Source organism: Anas platyrhynchos, chromosome 29 (assembly GCF_047663525.1).
Source record: "Anas platyrhynchos isolate ZD024472 breed Pekin duck chromosome 29, IASCAAS_PekinDuck_T2T, whole genome shotgun sequence".
NCBI classification, from domain to species: Eukaryota; Metazoa; Chordata; class Aves; order Anseriformes; family Anatidae; genus Anas; species Anas platyrhynchos.
Genome location: NC_092615.1, coordinates 4,526,101 through 4,546,037, shown reverse-complemented (window position 1 = coordinate 4,546,037; position 19,937 = coordinate 4,526,101). Strand labels below are relative to the sequence as shown.

General features: G+C 58.0%; 1 protein-coding gene and 1 long non-coding RNA gene across 3 annotated transcripts; one reads left to right on the top strand and one right to left on the bottom strand.

Moving 5' to 3' along the window:
• Positions 1-583: 583 nt before the first annotated feature.
• Positions 584-8,141, bottom strand: LOC139999761 (uncharacterized). Of its 2 annotated transcripts, none has more exons than XR_011805270.1 (3): positions 8,004-8,141; positions 4,037-6,931; positions 584-3,574 (listed from the first exon to the last, which is right to left on the bottom strand). It is a non-coding gene; the product is annotated as an uncharacterized lncRNA (long non-coding RNA). The 2 variants fall into 2 exon arrangements; XR_011805271.1 differs by having other exon boundaries at positions 4,037-6,869; positions 8,004-8,137.
• A 183-nt stretch (positions 8,142-8,324) lies between these two features.
• MEX3D (mex-3 RNA binding family member D) lies at positions 8,325-19,618 on the top strand. The gene is made up of 2 exons (XM_027472002.3): positions 8,325-9,041; positions 17,323-19,618. The coding sequence occupies exons 1-2, from the start codon at positions 8,444-8,446 to the stop codon at positions 18,588-18,590; spliced, it is 1,866 nt and encodes a 621-aa protein (XP_027327803.3). The 5' UTR covers positions 8,325-8,443; the 3' UTR covers positions 18,591-19,618.
• Positions 19,619-19,937: the final 319 nt, after the last annotated feature.

The following is a 19,937-nucleotide window of genomic DNA, read 5'->3' as shown; positions in this document are numbered from 1 at the left end:
ACAAAGCAGCAGTGCAAAATAGCCTTAGGTTTGTTCTGCGCACTGGTTGCACCAGTAATCTATTCTGGTTGGCTATTTTCTATAAAAATAATTACACCAAGCTCTGCGGGTAGTTACATTCAGCTAGTTTAATCCTTTTTGGAAGTGACATATAAGCAGATTTTAGTGGTCTTTGTGCATCTTCACTGGGGAGGGTAGGAACTTGTCCAATACAGTTGAAGTTTTTCATCTTTTTCTGTAGGCAATGTAACGTCGGATATGTACTATCTGCATTCACAAAAACTGTACTTATCCTGTGGCATGCTCAGATTTTTCTTGTTTCACCTCGAAACAGCAGCTTGCCCAGTTCTAGAGCACACTGGCTGGAGGAGATGAGGGAAATTGGTTTGCTTGATGTTGGTAGATAGGGCAAAAACCCTCAAAACACAGTTTTACTGTGCAAAAGTGAAAGAGACTCCTGGTTGTTTAAGACTTCTGATTTTATCTTGCGCAAAGTGTGTTGGAGCTGTTCCGTTAAGATGACTCAGGTTTTTTTCTCTGCTGTGTTTTTTAAAACTAACAAAGTTAAGGGAATTTAATTCTCCCTGCTTGTTTATTACCAGTATTATTTTTACTGAATTCTAGTTGGATAAAATTTTGGGCAATCAATAAACGTTAATGAATTTGCATGGGTATTGGTGCAGTTTAGATTTATCCTGCAGACCTTTTGTAGGTGGTTCTGCCCAAGAAAAAGTTAGCTTGATTCGCATCCGAAGTTGAACTTGCTGAACTGCCTGTTGAGCAAGAAAAGGGAGGAGTTGTCTTGCTTGTAACCTGAGCACCTTAGGAAGGGAAAACAGGCATGAGTGACATGGCTGGACTGTTAAAATGTAGGTATGTTAAGCCTGACATACGGAGTCCTTTGTTTCAGGGCTGTGAATTATTAGTGATAATATTAAAGCAAAAATATTTTAAATTAGAATTCACTGATAAATGCACTATTCTGTTCTGCTTCCTGTGTGAAAACAGGCTTGCTGAAATGAACTTTGCAAATCAGAAACATGTGTTTCCATCAGTAAAACGCATTTTAGTTGCAGTGGAAGCTAAAAGCATTCACTTTGTGCGAGACAAACTGTGCTGAATGAAACCTTTTCATCGGTGCTAGTTTATCAGCTACTGGTGGAGGTAATTCAGCTTCTTTATAGCTATAGGAGACTGTCCCGTTGCTCCTTTCTATAAACTAAGAAAACGTTGAATGGGAATGTAAATGAAGGTTAAATGTATTTTGCAGCTGTCTTGCTGCAAACTAATCTTTCACAGGCTGACTGTAGCAATTGGAGGAACAGAGGGAAGAGGCAGCAGGCTGTCCTGTTAAAGTTTCCTTGGTTCAAACTAGTATTTGTGCCAATCCTGTGAAAGGCACCAAGTTGCACAACTGAGGACTGCACCCACAGATTTTTAAAAGAGTTAAAATCCACTGATGCTGCTGTACCTTCTGCAGAGCTGCTGCATAACTGTGTTTCTCTGTAGTAAGTATTTTGTAGTTGGTATGTCCATGGTTTAAGACTTTCTCCTTTGAAACACACAAGCTGGTAATCAAATTTTCTTTCCAGGCCTGCTTATTTCATTTTTAAGGCCTTGGATATTACACCTAATCCTTCATCCTTAGTTTTTCAGGACTGCTGCTTACTCATCTCTGTCTAACTTTGTCTTGGCTGTTTCTCATCAACTTTTAATTGTTCTTTTAGTATCATTACCAAACATACTCTTGCCTTTCTTCCCTCCTGTTTGCCATTGAATGTTACCTCTGTGGCAACTGCAACAGTTCTGTGTGTGGGAGAGCATTTTAGAAAATTAACGGGTTCCCAGTTCTTTCTGTGAAAGCGCACAATGCGCCCAACAGGCGGCTCTCCAGGCTCCCTGCCAGCAGTTAAAATCACAGAACCATGGAGTGGTTTGAGTTGGAAGGGACCTCGAAGCCCACCCCATCCCACCCCGCCATGGGCACGACCCCCCCAGCAGCCCAGGCTGCCCCCAGCCCCATCCAGCCTGGCCTTGGGCACTGCCAGGGATGGGGCACCCACAGCTCCTCGGGGCAGCCTCAGCCAGGGCCTCACTGCCCTCAGGGGGAAGAATTTCCTCCTAATATTGAATCTAAACCTACTCTCTTACAGCTTAAAGCCATTGCCCCTTGTTCAGTCACTGTCCCCCCCCCCCAACAAAGAGCCCCTCCCCAGCTTTCCCAGTTCCAGTTCTGGGCTCCCCAGTACAAAAAAAAGACAGGGATCTCCTGCAAAGAGACCAGCAGAGGGCTACAAAGATGATACGGGACCTGGAGCATTTCCCCTGTGAGGAAAGGCTGAGGGACCTGGTCTGTTCAGCCTCAAGAAAAGAAGGCTGAGAGGGGATCTTATCAATGTTTACAAATACCTGAGGTGTGGGAGACAGGGGGACATGGCCAACCTGTTGTCAGTGGTTTGTGGGGACAGGACAAGGGGCAGTGGCCACCAAATGGAGCCCAGGCAGTTCTGCACCAACACACCAAAGAACTTCTTCCCGGGGAGGGTGCCGGAGCGCTGGGACAGGCTGCCCAGGGAGGCTGGGGGGGCTCCTCTGGAGATACTCAAGGCCCGTCTGGATGCCTGCATGGGCAGCCTGCTCAGGGAACTGCTTTGGCAGGGGGGCTGGACCCGGTGATCTCTTGAGGGCCCTTCCAACCCCTCCAATTCTGTGATTCTCTGATTCCTGCAGCCCCTTTAGGTACTGGCAGGCCGCTGGAAGGTTTCCCCAGAGCCTTCTCTTCTCCAGGTTGAACACCCCCAGTTCCCCCAGCCTGTCCTCGTAGCAGAGCTGCCCTGACCCCCAAGCATCCCCATGTCCCCCAGACCCATCCCAAGGCCCAGGTCGGGCTGGGTGCAGCGCTGCAGGCAGTGAGGGCCGGGGGCCTCCCAGGCTGCGTCCTGCCCTGAGAGGGGGCGAAGCCATCTCACCTCCATCCAGATCCCTCCCTACCTTCTGTTCAGGTCTGTTCCTTGGGTCTGATAACCTACCTACAGGCTCAGCTCTTCCTTCTGACTCTGTCTAGTTGCTTACTGTATTTTTTTTTCCCTTCACTCCTACTCCGTACTACTTTGCAGGAGGTAGATACAGCAGAACATACAAAAGGGTAACTAAGTCTTTCAGCACCTCTGAGTCACGTCCTTTTTGTCTTGCTTTAAAGAAAGCCTGTTCAATGTAGCCTGATTCTCCCAGTCCTCAAAAAGCAGGTAGGATAACGTGTTTAAAGGGCTTGAAACAAGTGGAGGGAGGGAATGGGAAGAATGTGTCTAATGAAGAAAAAGTTTTTCAGCATTAACTATCAAGTCAGTCCTGTTTATTTGTGATTGCTGTGCATGTGAGTCTTTGGATGATGCCAGTTATCCCCTATCAAATGGAGTGCGTATTCTTAGCTGTTGTCACTGAGCATAAACTCGATGGTACCTGCGTTGTGCATCTCAGCTCCTGCTGGAAGCAGACACACAGACCTGAGGTGGTGGCGTACTGCCTCCTGCCTGCCCGCGGTCAGAATCCATTCCACGGCATGGAAAACAGTGTCCTGTAGAGGATATAGCAAGCTTAAAACTTGGATTTATTCTCAGATGAGCAGAGATCAACTGTGTTCACAGAATCATGGAATGATTTGGATTGGAAGGGACCTTAAAAATCATCTAATTCCACCCCCCCACCAGGGGCAGGAACACCTCCTGCTAGACCAGGTTGCTCAAAGCCCTGTCCAGCCTGGCCTTGAACACTTCCAGGGGTGGGACTTTCCCTTGAACTAATGAGGGAAAACCATTACCCTTCAGTTTGATCCCAACGGCACAGGACGGCATTTGCTAAAGCCTGTTTTACAGTGATAGGGCACTTGTGAGAATGATGAAGAAAAAAACATGTTGAACTTCAGAATGACCTACCAAATTGTATTTGAAATGCTTGTCAGGGTGATCAGTGAGCATTCTAATTCAGTATTGATGATACTGATGGTAAATTAATCTTTTTATATTTAGTCTATTCTTACCTTACAGAGGCACAAATGGAAATATTCTGAGCTCATGCTGAATTGGAATAGTGGGGCACTGAATGACCTCATAAATTCTTTGTCTCCGGTGGCAGAAGTCAGGAACTGCTTAGCTGTAGAAATCTGTGTGTTTGCATGTGTAAAATACAGGTCTTCTGACGAATCGGCTCCCAAGTTTCTGAAAGAGTTGAATACTAAGTTATTACTTGGGTTTGTTTGTAATTTGAGTCCGGTTTTATGTCCTGGGTTAACCTCTAGAGCAGATCTTCCTGGGATTCAGTGATCTGAAGGGCTGTGAAACTTGAAAGCTGGGTGCACAGTCTTTTTATTTTTTCATGCTTTTATCTGATGTACAATTAATTCTTAGTTTTGCATCGAGTGGCTGCTCCACAACTTTTCAGAAGTCGTTACCTGAAAGCCAGATTCTTCATTAATCTAATGCATGAAAAAGAGACGTTTGCTAATGGCTTCCCCCAGAGTGCCTTTTTTACGTGCTGCTGTAGTAGACAAGAGTCTGTTGAGATAAAGTTGTGGTGACACTGAAAGGCAACAGAAGAAAAGAGCGCTCAGCCTGTTATGCCGGGAGGAATGCAGTTGTCCGTGCTTTGAGTTGCACAATGCTCGGTCAGTTGTAGCATGTGCATCTAATGCAGTTTTTCCCTGCCGTGCTGACATTCAGCCTCGTCACCTTGATCCGTCTCCATATGTTGTTCCCTCAGTCAGCTACTTTTGAGATGATTGATCTCAGACTTAGGTCATTTTTCAAGTTGCAGATCTTGTCAATCTGTCTGGCTCCACCTACATGCAGTGATTCAGCTCCTGATGTGCTGAAATATTCCCATAAGCCTTCCCACACACAAGTGAGGACTTTTTTATAGTTCTTCTCCAAGCTGCACCACCTCTTCTGCACCGCTCAGAGCGTGTATTTTTTGCATGATGTTTGCATGTGCTTGAAGAACAGTGCAGAAAGTCGAGTTTGATCTCCTAAAGAGTTAGAGGAACCACTTGCAGTCATCCTCCAAAAGTATTTTCCCCACCTAAACCTTGGGTCCCGTTTATCGCATTTGGCTAATGTGCTGTGATTAAAAGGAAAGGAAACAAGTGTGGGGTTTTTCCTCCCCACCCCTCAATGTTCAGTATCTCCTCTTTTAGGGCTTGGTCTTTATAGCACAATAAATATTCTAGCTAGGGCATTTTAACTTCTACATTTGCACACTTGACCTGAAATAGACGTGGCTGTCACAGAATCACACTTGAGGGAGTTTTACTTGCATAGCTGTGGTGGTAATAATAACTTTGCTGTAGCTATATTGATCTATTTCGCCGTGCAGAAAATGGCTCAATGTGCTGTTACACCTTTGCTGTGCTTTAGTACAGCATTCTTTAACTCCCTGTACGTACACAGGGGGCTGTACAGGTCACTCTGAGCGATGTCCTTGTTCTGTGCTGGTCGGGGACCTGCTTCAGCTGATGACAACGCCTGCACCCCACTTCCAAGCTACACAGAAAGTGCAGTAAGTCTCTCCTCACGTGATAGCTGTGGACAGAAAATGTCTGTTCTGTAAGCGTGGTGCCACATGGAAAGTGAGCAAAGGAGGTTTGTGACCCGGAGAGCACCTCCAGGATCGGTTGTGGTAACTGGGACTGCCTGGCAGAGGATTACAGGCAGTGCAAAGCAGCAGAGGAGAGAGTGAATGGGACCGGATAGGAAATGGGGAAACCTTCTGGCGTGGACTGTAGAGGTGGGCTTGGAAGCAGCAAGTGAGGGCCTTCTCTTTTCAGTTGTGTTTAGGGAAGTTCAATCTGTATGGTTGCTTTTTTTTTTTTTGTTAAAGAACTGGAGCTGTGCTAGAGAAATGGATTACATAGACAAATTCTTTGTTAACAAAGGCAAGGCTTTTAAAGACTTGCTCATTACTCAGGTTAAGAAAAAAGGCAATTTAGGGTCACGAATGAAATTAAGAATCTAAGGAAAGAAGAAAGCGTGAGCTAGTTCTGCTGAAAATGGAACAGATCATAGGCAGAGCATCTACGAACCAGGTTTGCCAAAAGCACTTTAAGAACTGGCAGCGTCTCTAAGTGTTGTTGGACTTGACGTAGTGAATTCCCAAGAGGACTGAGAGAGCACAGTGTAGGCAAAACTGACAGTGGTGGGAGCTGGTGGTGTAGCTGCTGGGGTGAGAGAGCCCACGTGCAGCGCTCCTGGTGGGGCTCGCAAGGTGCCGGGCTGGTGGCCCGTGGTGGTCAGCGTGCCGCAGGGTTTGCCTTGCGAGGACATAAGGGTTGGTTCAGGCAGGTTCACAGCGCAGGGGGAGGCTCCTGCCCTGGTGCAGCTGCCCGCAGAAGTTGTGAGAGGCATGGGGTTAGTTGGTCGTTGATGAGTTTCCAATTTCTGTATATCGGAGAAGCTCGGAAGGGGGACGTACCGTTTAACCGCAAGTAATGGAAAACCCACTATTTTTAGTAGTTCAGCGGGGTGTTTCAACTTAGTGAATTCAATATTTTGGGAAGTGAGAGGAGGAGATGTCTCTCAGCCAGCCTGCGTGGCTAAGATCTGCTGGTTTGGCCACATCTGTCCCTCGAGGAGAAGCCTCAGCCTGCAGCAGGGCGAGCTGGCCCTAACGCGCCGGGAGCTGCCAGCCCGTGGCACGGGGATGGAAAAGGGGAAGAGGAGGCTGAGGTGGGAGGAAGCAAGATGTGCTCATGGATCTCTGCAGGAGCTGAGGAGGTTGGGCAGACGCGGCCTGATCCTGGTGGAACGGAGCTGGGAATGCCTGGGGAAGGAGAAGTTGCAGCCGTCTCCTTGTTGCAGCCACCCAAGAGCCGGTCAGCCCTAAACCAAGAGCTCTGAGGTGAAAGGAGGAAACTTCACGTATTTTCCAGCTGCTGAAAATCCTTCATGGAAACATTTTACATTTAGATGGGTAGGTAAGAGGACTGGAAGGAAGGACGGGGGCAGTTCCCCATGGCTGTTATCTGGCTGAGAAGATGACATAGAAGCTGAACCATCCCGAGTGGCAGAAGTACGGGGTGAAAGTCCATCCCTGTAGCACAGTCACCAACTGAAGGGCAAAATGTGGAAGCCGAGGGACTGCCCGTGTGTTTGGGCTGCTGGCTGGCAGGAGTTAATGTTTACAGGGCTCTGTGAAACGCAAACAGAGCGCGGCTGTTTGGAAGGGGGGTTTCTGGACCAGACACAGGTGGTGGTGCTCGCAATTAAAAACAACCCCAAGCTGACTGGCTGAATTAGTCCCAAAGACAGCGCTTTGGGAAGGCAGTTACGTGAGAATGGGGAAAATGAAGCTTGAGAATTGGACCTGTGGAATCTGAGCAGGGAGTCTGGGCATGTGAGGTAGCGGGTGACCTAATAATTGGTGCATTAGGGTGAGATAGCGTGTCCTCACTGCCAGGAAGGGTTCCTTAAAGCTCCGTCTGTGGAAATTCCCTATAACCCCGTGGCCCAGGTGGAGAAAACGATTTGGGGGAAGACCCTTGAATTTGTGAACATGGGGGCTTGACCTGGGCTGGCTGCCTGTGTTTGGGGGGGGGCTGGGTGGGCTGTGGCTGACCCTTTGCTGCTGTGTCCTTCGTCCTGGGGGAGAGGCGCCCCAGCAAATAAAGGGCTGTGCAGAGCCGGACCTGCTGCGTCCCTGCTGTCACTGCTGGGGGGTCCTGGGGGCGGGCAGGGCTGGGACTGGGGGGGCTGGGGAGAGCCTGGGGGGGCTGGGGAGAACCTGGGGGATCTGAAGGCAGCCCCTGGAGTCTGGGGGTCCTGAAGGCAGCCCCCAAGCTTGAGAATCCTGCAGCCCTGGAGCATTGGGGGTCCCTCATTGGGGGTCCCTCATTGGGGGTCCCCGCATTGGGGGTCCCGCAGGCAGCCCCCCAGCCTGGTGGTCCCGGAGCCTCGTGCCCCATCCCCGGGGGTCCCGCAGCCCCCCCCCCCTCCGCCCACCTCCCCCATTCTTACATCGTGTTCCGGACCCTCCCCATGCGGGGCCGGGCTCCGGCTCCCTCCAGCCCCCGGGGGGGTCCCCGCGGGGCCGTGGCCGTGGCCCCGGGGCTCAGCTCCCGGATCCGAGGGGGGGGGGGCGGAGCCACGAGGGGGGAGTGGGCGTGGCCTTGGGTCGAGGGGGCGGAGCCACGCGGAGGGGGCGTGGCCGAGCAGTGAGGCGGAGCGCGAGGGAGGGGGCGTGGCTACATTAAACCCCGCCCCCCGCTTTGCACGCGCATGCGCACGGCGGGGCGCGGCCCATTGTCGGGGCGGGGCGGGGCGGGGCCCGGGGGGGGGGGCGGTGGCTGTGAGGGGGGGGGGGGAGGGGGCGCAGAGCGGCGGCGGCGTGCGGCGGGCACCGGGCCCCGGGAAGCGGCAGCGGCACCGGCACCGCCCCGGCCGCTCCTCCCGCCGCCATGCCCGGCTCCATCTACCAGCCCGACGGCGGGCAGGCTGCCCGCGGCCCGCCCCGCTGCCTGGCGCTGCTCAGCCCCCCGCCGCCACCACCGCCACCGCCCACCGGGCAGGAACCGGAGCCCGAGGCGGAGCGGGAGGAGCAGCAGCCGGCAGCGGCGGCAGCACCGGCGGACGAAGCGGCCGCCCTGCGGTTCGCCCTGTCGCAGCTGTCGCTGCTGGGGCTGGACGAGGCGGCGGGGGAGGCTCTGGAGGAAGCGGAGCCCGGCGAGGCTCGGGGAGGCCACCGGGGGAGCGGGGGCAGCCCCCAGCTTACCGGCACCGCCTCCCCCCCCCCTCCTCCTCCTCCTCCTCCTCCTCCTCCCGCTGCTGCTGCTCTTCCTCCCCCCCCCCCCCCTCCTCCTCCTCCTCCTCCTCACCCGCACCCCCCCCACCCCCACCCGCCCCCCCCCCATCCCGGTGTTTTCGGGCCCTTCGCCCCGCCGCTGCCGCTGCCCGAGCAGATGAGCATCCTGGGCGGCAGGAAGAAAAGCGTCAACATGACCGAGTGCGTGCCCGTGCCCAGCTCCGAGCACGTCGCCGAGATCGTGGGACGCCAAGGTAACGGCCCCGGGACCCCCCCCCCACAATGGGACACCCCCCCCTGACCCCGCTCCCACCCTCGGGGACCGGCCCCGGGGGATGCCCGGAGCCCCCCCCCCCCCCCCTCCCCGTTTGGGTTTTGCTTTAATTCTCGCTTTCTCCCCTCCCCTCGGATTTGGGTCACTTTTCGGGCTTTGTCTCTTTTTTTTCCCCCTCGAAGCGGCGCGGAGGCGGAAACTTGACGGCGAGAAATCCCTGCCCCCCCCCCCCAAAAAAAAAAAAACAACAAAACCCCCCCAAAAAAAAACCTCTTCCTGGCGGCACCCGCTCGCCTCGGGGCTTTTATGAGCGAGCTGCGATTTTTATGGGAGGGGGGAAAAATTAAAAAAAATAATAAATAATAAAAGCAAGGGTAAATCTGAATTAACGCACGTAGGCCAGCACGGGCGGAATGAACGCCTGGCGCGTAGGGAAAGTTCTCGGGATGGCCGGACTGCCCGCAAGTCGGTGGCAGCGGGGTGGGTAGGGACGGGCACGGCCTGCGGGGAGAGCCCTGATTTTATTTTAGCCCAAAAACCTCCCCCCCCCTCCCCACCACACCCTCCCGTCTCTCCCCCCTTCGCCCTGCGCTAACGCCGGGCGTTTCGGAGCCCTTGGCCAAAGGGCGCCCATCGGATGGATCCGCTGGTGGGAATAGGTGAAAGTCCCCAAATCTGGAGCAGTTTGGGGTGGGGGGGAGCCCAGCTCGCTGGGATCTGTCACAAAAGGACACCCGGGCACGCCTCAGCCCTGGGCGTGTGTGTGCCAGGCGGGGGCTTTGTCTCGAGGAAATCCCAAATAGCCGCTTCCCCGAGTCGCACCTTGAAGGAAAAAGCCCCCCTGGTAAGGAAATTAAAAGTAAGATTTTTTAAAAAAAGACAGAAAGGGGGGTAAAAAAATAAAATAAAAAGGAAGGGAGCTGCTCCCGCAGAGATCCAGGTGGAGCTGGGTCCTGGGGCTGCTCGCGCCCCGACCTGGGGGCGTTTTGGTGCCGCTCGCCGCTCCCACTGCCCCCAGCCCCACTGCCCTGGCCCCGTCCCTCCCGGAGGGGCTCGGTGCGGGGGTCCCGGGGGGCATTTTATCGTGGGGGAAGCGGGGCGCTGGGCAGCCTCATTGTTCTCTTTGTTAGCCCGAGCCACGCTGCGATGAGCGTGGTGACATCATGCTCTGCGCTTCCCATTGGCCTGCGCTGCCTCCCCGCCAGCCGCGCTCCCGGCCGGCCCCAACTTTTCCACCACGCACCCCTCACCGGCATCACCGGGAGGCCCAGCCCGGCCCAACGGCACCGCCGAGCCCGGGACGTCACCGGCGGCTCGAGGAGAGGAGCGCTGCAGGGAGAGCAGCGCGCTCCGCTCGGGATGCGGGCGTGGATTCGGCTGCGTGGCGGGGGGCTCGCGGCACCACGGGGGTCCCTCGGTGGTTGGCGATCCCACGGTGAGGTCTGTGCCTCCGCTGGGAAGCGTCTTCGTGGGTGGGTTGGGTGAACCCGACTTTGTCCCGGTGTCCTGCCTCCGGCAGCACCCGGCCTCGGGGTGGCTTCTGCTCCCCGAGGAGCTCGCCGTGTGCCCGGGTGCCCCGCACACCTCGCGCGGAGCTCAGGGCGCTCGGGGAGTCCCCTGGGGCTGCAGGAGGAGGCAGGGAGAGATGCTTGTGCTACGTTGAGGTGGGGTGAGTGGGGTGCTGCTGTGGGGCTTGGGAGGGACACGATGCCAGCGATGGGCTGTGGGTGCCCCAGCCCGCCCACAGCGCCCGTCCCCGTGGGATTTGCTCCGTGGGTGCCTTTGGCTCCCCGAGGATGCTGCGGCCCCTTTGTGCTGGGGTTTTGGTGTGAGGAGGGGTCAGCGTTTGGCACCCTGTGTTTCTGCTGGCAGGGGGCTGCTGTGGTATATAGGGGCTGGTTCAGCAGCACGTGGGGGCACCGGGGTGTCACCGAGGTGTCACCGGGGTATCACCGGGGTGTCTCTGTGCTCCCGCTGCGCTCTGCTTCCTCCAGTGCTACTGGCAGCTGCTCTAAGTCGGGGAAGTGCAAGGCCACTGCAGCACCGGGGGCTTTAAACGGAGCAGAGCCCTTCCTCCTCAGGGCTCCTGTGCCTCGTCCTCCTGTGTCAGCACTGGCACCGTGTCCCTCGGGTCCCCAGGTCCCCCTGTGGGTGCAGCAGTGTGCTGCGGGTGTCCCCTGGGGGGGCACCAAGCCTGGGGTGCTTTGCAGTGTCTGTGGTCATTCCAGCAGTGAGCTGTGCTGTGGGCTCAGGTTGGATCCCACCAAGCCATGTCCCCGTCGCTCTCGTTTCTCCTGTGCCTGCTTCCATCCTGAGCGCCCAGCCCGGCCGAGAGCCTGCAACGGGCTCTTGTGGTGCCACGCGTGGGCAGGGTCCGGGATCCCTGGTGGCTGAAAGGCTCGGGAGGCTTTGTCACCTCCCCGCCACCCGGGCTCTGCTCCCTGCCTCCCGACCCCTCAGCTCCGCCGCAACAAAAGAGGCAGCGCCATCAGAAACGTGTGTCCCAAAGGTGCTGCCCTGGGGCATCGCTGGTGGCTCTGGGGTGATGCTCGGCTACGGGGCTGAGCCCGCGGGGTCCCCTCGTCCCCGGCCAGGCGATGGCTGGAGCGGGAGGGCTGCGGTCACCAGCGGTGAGGTGCAGGTGCTGAGCGTCTCTGCGAGCTGCGGGTGGGTGTGTGCACCTGACGGCACCTCGTGTGCTGGAGCAGCTCTCGGGGCGCTTTGGGGACCCGTCTCCTGTCCCCAAGGCCCAGCAGTGCCTCTGCCCGTGCCGCTTCTTGGGGTGGAGGCAGGTCCCGTAGGCAGGCAGCGCTGTCCCCATCCAGCTGGTGCGAGGCTGTCCCATGGGCTGCTGCCTGACGGAGGGCGTTGGCCGGGATTTCTCCAATTCCTCCTTTTTCTTTGATTTCTCTCCTCCAGACCTACTAAGTTACACCTTTCCCGAAGGGAGCGGCAGCTCAGGAAGCAAACCTCTGCTGCGTAAAGCACCTCGGTGTTGTGTCGGCTGGGCCAGAGGCTGTGGCTGCAGCCCCTCGTGTCCAGCCCGGCTCCGGTGGCGGCGCGGTGCCTGCGCGCATCCGAGGCCCTTCTCGTCCCTGCCCACACCGCTCCCGAAAGGCAGCGTGGCCGGGCAGGATTACGTGGTCATGCCTTCGCGTGCAAGCCCATTCATGACTCTTGCCGTGGGAGGGACTGTCTCCAAAAAGCGCTGTGGGCATTGATCGCGTTCTGCTCTTTCCAGCCAGCAGAAGTAGGGCGGTGACGTGAAGGTGATCGAAGCCGTGCCGGGGAAAGGGGAGGCTGGGGCACAGGGCGGGCTGGCTGCTGGAGCCCCAAGCCCCGCGCGGGCATTGCTGGGGGGTCCGTGCCCAGCAGCGCGTGTCCTGGGGGCTGCCGGAGCATCCCAAGGGCTTGGGGCTCTGCTTTTGGCTCTGCCCCGTGCAGCTTCGCTGCCTGGTTCCACTTCCCCGCTGTGACGTGCGGGCACTTCTCAGCTCTGTGCAGGATTTTGGGAAGTTGCTGTTCATAGGAGACGCTGGGATGCTCAAAGGGGAGATGCAGGAAGGATGAAATGCGGCCGGAGTGCAGTGGGTGTTTCGGTGCTTGGAAAATGTACAGAGAGACCACGGGCCTTGTTTTTTGAGCCAGCCCCAGCGTCTGCAAACCAACCCGCGGCGTTTGGCTGGGCCTGCCGGTGAGCCCCTCGCCGCGCCGTCCTCCGCCCGCCGTGCCACGTCCTTTCGGCTGGCCCGGCCACCTCCTGCTGCCTCGTCTGATCTGAGCAGAGCCAGAAAGTCCTGGGGTTGGCAGCGCGGGTTGGGCTGGTCGCTGAAGGCTCTGCCTCTGGATCTTGGCTCTGGCACCAGCTCCCTCCTCTCCGTCTCGTGGCGAGGAGCCCAGCCTCCCTGCCTCGCTTTCCCCGGAGTCTGGAGAAGAAACAAAGGTGTGAGGTGCCCGCCTCCCGCAGAGCTGTTGTGAGGGAGAATTAATTACTGTTTGCAGAGAGGTGGAGAGAAGCACTCAGCAAGAGGGGAGAAGAGATGCGGCGGGGGAGCAACGTGTGCTTCTCCACGTCTGGTCCTGGTGCTGCTCGCCCGGACCAAAGGGGTCGGTGGCTCCGTGGTGCGGGGTCGGAGGCGAGGAAGTGCTGGGGAAGAGGAAGGCCGAGGTCTTCTTGGAGGCTCTGCAGGCAGCAGTCCTGCTGGTTAACGCCACCGGGGACTCCTCCAGAGAAGCCTGGGTGCCCCCTGGGTTTTCGTAGCTCAGGGTTGGGGCACCACAAGCCAAAGCTCCTCGTGCAAACGGAGACGTGGCCTGGTCACCGGCCAGGGAGCCAGCTGGCGTTGTCCTCCTCACGTGGAGGGGCCAAGCCGTGTGCCACGCACCGTGGTGGGTTTCTTGTCTCCTGCCCAGATGACTCCGGGAGTGTGGAGGATGGCGAGGTGCCTCCCATACCGCTCCGTGGGTTTTGTGGGCACCTGCGATGCTCACAGCCCCGAGCGGCGTGGGGCTGCTGGTGGTGCAGGGGCCTCGTTGGCGGTGCCGTGCGAGGGTGCCCTGAGCGAAAAACCCCCCTCAGCGGGTGCCACTGTGGCGATGATTCCCCGAGTTCTGTTCTTGTAACCTGCTAGCGAGGGGCAGCATCACGGGGCCGGGGGTTGTTGTGAAATGGGGCCCACGGGGCGCCGAGCTGTCCCCAGGAGCCGTAGCTTGGAGACAGAGCAGCTCCTGGGGCTGGCGGGGATGTGTCGGGAAGGGATCTGTGCGGGCTGCAGCTCCCCAGGGTCTGCCCCCCTGTTTTGTTGGGTTGGTTTTTTTTTTTTTTTTTGGATCCGAAACACACTTTTAAAGCCACCTTATTTATAGACTCGTAGCAAAGTCTGGCACCTTGTTTTCCTCCTCCCTCATAATTACTGCTGCGCGTCGGCCACCCCAACAAGCTAAACCCTGGGAACACCAACTGCTGCCACGTGGCTGGGGCTCGGTGCTGGGTCTGGGGCGAGGGCTGGGGACACCGCAGGACGCCCGGAGCTCCCCGCAGCCCCCGTCCCGCACGGCCCCCACCCGCTGGGGTTGCGCTGCGCGGACTCGAGATGGATGCGGCCATCTGGGATGGAGGCTTGCGCAGCGCGCTTGGGTGGGGGCGTGTTGAGACTGATCTAAAATAGCTCGTACTGGTACAGAGCATTCCCCCAGTTGCAGGTTGCGGGTGAAACCATGTGTGGTGCGCGCTCTGAGGCCGCCGGGCTCAGTTGGGGTCCCCCAGGCGGGCTGCGGGGTGCTCGGCACGAGCGCTTTGGCACCTCCCAGAGCCCCCTGGGGAGGAGCAGGATCGGCTCAGCCACCTCGCCAGGGAGAGGGTTTGCTGGGGTCTGTGCCAGTGCAAGGCTGGGTGTCCTCTCCAGTCCCCAGGACCAGCAGACCCATTCTTCACCGTGCAGCGTGGGTTTAAAAGTGGTCCTGAATCGGAGCCCGGGGAAGCTGCCCATCTGCCGGGGGTGGCCATGACCTTCAGAGCACCGCAGCTGCCACCCGCTGCTCGGGCAGCCCCACGGCCAGCAGCTGCCAGCCCCGTTTCTCTGGCTTAGGTGGAGTTTTGGGACCAGGGACGGATGCAGCCAGTCCCCAGCCGGTCCCTGCAGCCGCTCGGGGCCGTGGGGCTCTCCCGGTGCCCGTCCCAGCAGCGAGCACTTCTCCGACATCCCCGCGGCGCCCGTCTGTGAGTGCTCGTCTGCTCCTCACGCCAGGCTCCTCGCATGGAGCCGTGTGAGCGCTGTTCCTGCACAGGCACGGAGGTGGCCGCAGGTGAGCAGCTTCGCCAGCCCCTGCCTCGGGTGCTCAATCGCTCAGAAACCCCCGTGCGGCTCCGCGAGCAGCTCTCGGCGTGCCCCCAGGGGCCGTTGTCACCGAGCAGCTCCCAGAACTGCTGGCAGCTTTTGATAGCTCCTTGTCTTGAATTCACTTTTCCGATCGGAAGAACAGTTTCAGATCTCAGCTGCAGGGATGGCATCTGGGGGGGGACCAGCAAAGCGCCCTGCGGCTCTCAGGGGGGCAGATCGTGCCTGCTGCCCCTGTGGATGTCACTTCGGTGCCACCGTGTCCCTGGAGGGGGCTGGAAGGAGGGTGCTGGTGGCTGTGTGGGGTCTCAGGGCACCAAACATGCTGCGTGCCCCCAACCAGAGCACCTGTCCCCGCAGCAAGCGGCACCCTCAGAGCCTCGCTGCTGCCTCCAGCATTTTGGGAGAGTCTCTGTGGGCTCCCGCGGGCTTGGTGCAGCTCTCCCCACCCCGAGCCCCCCCAAATGGTGCCAGGTGGTTTTAGCACAGATTTATTTCCCCGCCGTACCCCAGAGCAGGGTGTGAGCATCCCTCTGCTCCACTTTATGGCATGGCCTGGGCTTGAGGTGCCCCTCTCCATAACCGGGCTGAGCGTCGCCTCGGGTGAGCGAGCCCCCTGCTTGGTGCTGCTGACACCGCCCGTGCTGCCGAGATGTGGAGCAGGGAGGGAGCTTGCAGCAGGTGCTGGAATAAATCTGGGAGGGCAACGTGGGGCTGCCAGGCTCCCTGCTCCAGGCAGCCTCGCCAGGACTGACACATGCTTGTTTAAAAAAAAAAAAAAAAAAAAAAAAAAAGGTCTTTGATGGTTGCTCGTTCTGCCCTGCCCTGGCGACTGGGCCATTGCTTTCCCCACCCCTGTGCTGCCCCCAGCCATAAATACACCTTCCAGTTGTTGTCCTAAATTAGGAAAAGCCCAGACAAACCCTTCTCCACCCACATTCTTCCTCTGCGAGCTCCCGCAGCCGCTCAGTGGCTTTCCCATCTCCAGGAGCCGGCGTGGGACCGGGCAGCCCCGTGCTGAGCCCGGCTGCGTGGAGGCTGAGCCTGGGTGGGCAACACACGGCACGAGGGACTGGAGGTGGTGGATTTTAACAAATGCTTGGAGGTGGCCTCCAAAGACACTTGGTGTGGCCCGTGTGAAGTCCCAGCCTGTAGCTGGTGGCTTTCCTGTGTCCCCAGTTGAGCCTGGCCACTTCTCTCTCTGCCCCAGAGCCGGGCTGTTGCTGTGAGCCGCAGTTTTTTGGAGGTGGTGTCCGGACAGGCTGGTTTCGTACCCCGTCAGTTCCCCCTGGACGTGGCAATCGGAGGGCTCAGCGCAGCCACAGAGCGGGGTGTGACACCCAGAACTGCTCGCTGATTTTGACAGCTTTTTAACTTTCAATTATTCATGACACTTAATGCCCCGGTGAGCACGCTGTCTCCAGGAACAGCGCAGCCTGTCAGGGCTCTGCTCGCTGGCGGCAGTGCCAAAAGGGAGCCGAGCGTGGGTCGGTGCCCCCTGCGTGGGACAGGGCTGCCCGGGTGTCCTGCTGCAGCCCTGGCCCCGGCTGCGTCGCGGCAGCCTCCCGGGGCTCTGCTTTTTGCAGCCTCGCTGCTGGCAGAGCAGCCCTGCCCTCCCACGGGGCAGGAGGAGGAGCGATGCCCTGAGCCAGCCGGGTGCTCGCAGTGTGTCTGCGTCCGCGAGCAGCCGAGCCCTCCCTGGTGCCGTGCAGCGATTTCGTGGGTTATCAGCAGGGGTCTGCAGCAGCCGAGTTGGCGGAGGGCAGGGATGGGCTTCGGGCTCCGTTCCTGCAGCCTCCATCCCCACAGGCTCCCAAATTTGCTTCGGGCGTGATGTGCAGCGGGCGCCTGCATCGTGTGCGCTTGGTGAAGCGTGGGCAGAGCCGGAGCGAGCAGCGGGGCTGGGAGGGTGCTGCGGGGACAGGGGCTCAGCCGGGTGGGAGCAGAGGGGCAGGGGCTCAGCCGGGCTGTGCGAGGCAGCAAACCCCAGGTTCCTGCGTCCCAGCACGGGCTCTGCCCGCTGAATCACGCTCCTGGTGCGGGGCGAGCAGGTCTTCCCAGAAACAGGAGTGCTGGCAGCCTGTCCCGCATGCAGTGTCCCTGCGTTGGTGTCCCCCGTGTCCCTTCAGGGAGGAATTCGGGAGGAGGCGAGGAGGGGGTGCTGGTGCTTGGCTCCCCCTTCCCTCCACATCCATCCCCGCTGCCTTTGGGCACGGCCGGGGCTGTTCCCTGGTGTTGGCAGCTGGTGCGAGGTGCGGGCAAACCAGCAAGAGCCGCCTCCAGGGGTGTCTGTGCAGAGCTGGGGGACCTGCTGGGACCTGCTGGGTCCCTCTGGGTCTGCATCTCCCCCCCCAGGCGGTGAGCAGGGGTCCCCGTGAGGTCTCGCCTTTGACGTGATGTTTCTTTTCCACTCTCGCTCTGCAGGCTGCAAAATCAAAGCCCTGCGTGCCAAGACCAACACCTACATCAAGACGCCGGTCAGGGGCGAGGAGCCCGTTTTCATCGTGACCGGGAGGAAGGAGGACGTGGAGATGGCCAAGAGGGAGATCCTCTCGGCCGCCGAGCACTTCTCCATGATCCGGGCGACGCGCAACAAAGTGAACGGGCTGACGGGCGCCATGCAGGGGCCCCCCAACCTGCCGGGACAGACCACCATCCAGGTGAGGGTCCCGTACCGCGTGGTGGGGCTGGTGGTGGGCCCCAAGGGAGCCACCATCAAGCGCATCCAGCAGCAGACGCACACCTACATCGTGACGCCCAGCCGGGACAAGGAGCCCGTCTTCGAGGTGACGGGCATGCCCGAGAACGTGGACCGGGCCCGGGAGGAGATCGAGGCGCACATCACCATGCGGACAGGCTCCTTCATCGACGTCAACGCCGACAACGACTTCCACACCAACGGCACCGATGTCTGCCTCGACCTGCAGGGCGGCGCAGCCGTCTTGTGGGCTAAAGCCCCGCACCCTGCCCGGTGCCCTGCTGCCGCCCTGCGCAACGACAGCCTCAGCTCCCTGGGCAGCGCCTCCACCGAGTCCTTCTACAGCGGGCGGGTGGCGGACGCCAGCCCCACCAGCCCCTACAGCACCAGCAGCGGCTTCGCCTTCAGCGAGCCGCCGGCCTCGCTGGGCTCGGAGGAGTGCGACTTCGGCTTCGACTTCTTGGCCCTGGACCTCACGACGCCCACCACCATCTGGTCGCCCTTCGAGCGCGCCGCCAACCCCCTGCAGGCCTTCAGCGGCTGCTCCTCCTCCGTCGGCGGCTCGCAGAGACGCGGCAGCGGGACGGCCACGCCACGCCACTCGCCCACCCTGCCCGAGAGCGCCGGCGGGGCGCTGGAGCACCCCTTGGCCCGCCGCATCCAGAGCGACCCCGTCAGCACCTTGTCCTGGCTGCCCACCCAAGGCTCGCTCTCCTCCTTCTCCACCAGCACGGGCTACTCCTCCTCCTCCTCCCTGCCCGGCAGCATCTCGGCCGCTTCGGGCTCGCCCACCGACTCGAGCAGCTCCGACGGTCACCGCAAGAGCTCCCGCGAGTGCATGGTGTGCTTCGAGAGCGAGGTGATCGCCGCCCTGGTGCCCTGCGGCCACAACCTCTTCTGCATGGAGTGCGCCATGCGCATCTGCGGCAAACCCGAGCCCGAGTGCCCCGCGTGCCACACGCCGGCCACCCAAGCCATCCACATCTTCTCCTAGCCGGGGCCGGCCAGCCGGGGCGGTCAGCCCTCCCCTCCCTCCCCCCCAACACAGCTTTTTAAGGACTTTAAACTGTTGGAATCAACCTTTTTATTTAACGGATCAGACTGGGGGCGCGGGGGGTGGGGGACGGAGATGCTATTTCTCTTGCTGGATGGAAGCCGGAGGGCAGGATCGTGGGGAGGGAGGGGCGGACAGAAAAAAAAAAAATAAAGGGGTTCGGGAGGGGTGGGGAGAAAAAGGGGTGGACGAAGACGACGAGGAAGAGGGGCGCAAAACCGCAGAGAGGAGCAAAATCAAATGTTTACAGAATAGCTTTAACTCTTAACCCGGCTGTGGCGGCTGGGAGGAGAAAGCCCAGCTGTTCTTCAACAGTCCTTTCCAAATAACAGTATTCAGTTTGCAAAGTTAAATAAACAGAAAGAAAAGGTCCGGTTGCACTTTTTATTTTAGGACACGCAAGGGTTGTCTTTTATTTTTTTAAAAGCATTCTATTATTATTATAATTTTTTTGTTGTCGTTCTTTTTGTATGTAGTTATTTTTTTGGATGATTCTTGACGGTTCTATAAATATATATATATTTTTTTTGTAACACAGGTCTTATCTTCTATTTTGCCAATGTGAAAACTGCCCAAAACGCGCATTACGAGAGGCCGGGGGTCCCGGGCGGGGGCTGGAGGGGGCACGGTGGACACGTCACGTCACAAAAACCTGACAGATTTCTATCTCCTTTTTATTTCACGGTCGTTTTTGTGTTTTTGTTTTTTTTTTTTAGTTTTATTTTTTTATTTTTTACCTCTTTATGTATATGTAGGGAATTTATAGGAAAATATGTACTTTATTGAATAAATTTTAAAAACTAAAATATATTTTATTTTAAAAAGAAAATAACGGACCTTTAACCTTACATGGCTAAAGTACTGATTATATATTTGCTGAGCTGACTTGACGGTTATGAAAATTGTATCAAGAGTTTTATTTTTTGACTTCAAAGCCTTCTTAATAAAGACTTTTTACTATATACGAACCCATGTGCTGCCTCCACTGCATCGCTGCCGGCGGCGTCTCGGCACCAGGATCCTTGGGCACGGCCGTCCCACACCACTCCCGTCTGTCTGTCTGTGTCCCCACTCGGTGTTCCCCGGGGTGGTTTGGCCGGGATTTGGGACCAGTTTGGGGAGAAAAAAAACAACTAAAGGTTGCCCAGCACCTGCTGTCTCCCTGGCTTTTGGGGCCTGGGCCGGTGTCTGTAGGGTGTGCACGGCGTGAGCCCACCTACGGGATTTGTTAATGAGCCGCGTGGCACTGACAGCCCTTGGGTGAACGGGGATTAATTTTTGCATCAT

Excerpts from the sequence above, each read along its gene's own strand:
- MEX3D (XM_027472002.3), top strand. The coding sequence starts at position 8,444 with ATGCCCGGCTCCATCTACCAGCCCGACGGCGGGCAGGCTGCCCGCGGC. Across the intron at positions 9,042-17,322 it reads CGAGATCGTGGGACGCCAAG|GCTGCAAAATCAAAGCCCTG; the intron begins GTAACGGCCCCG and ends CTCGCTCTGCAG.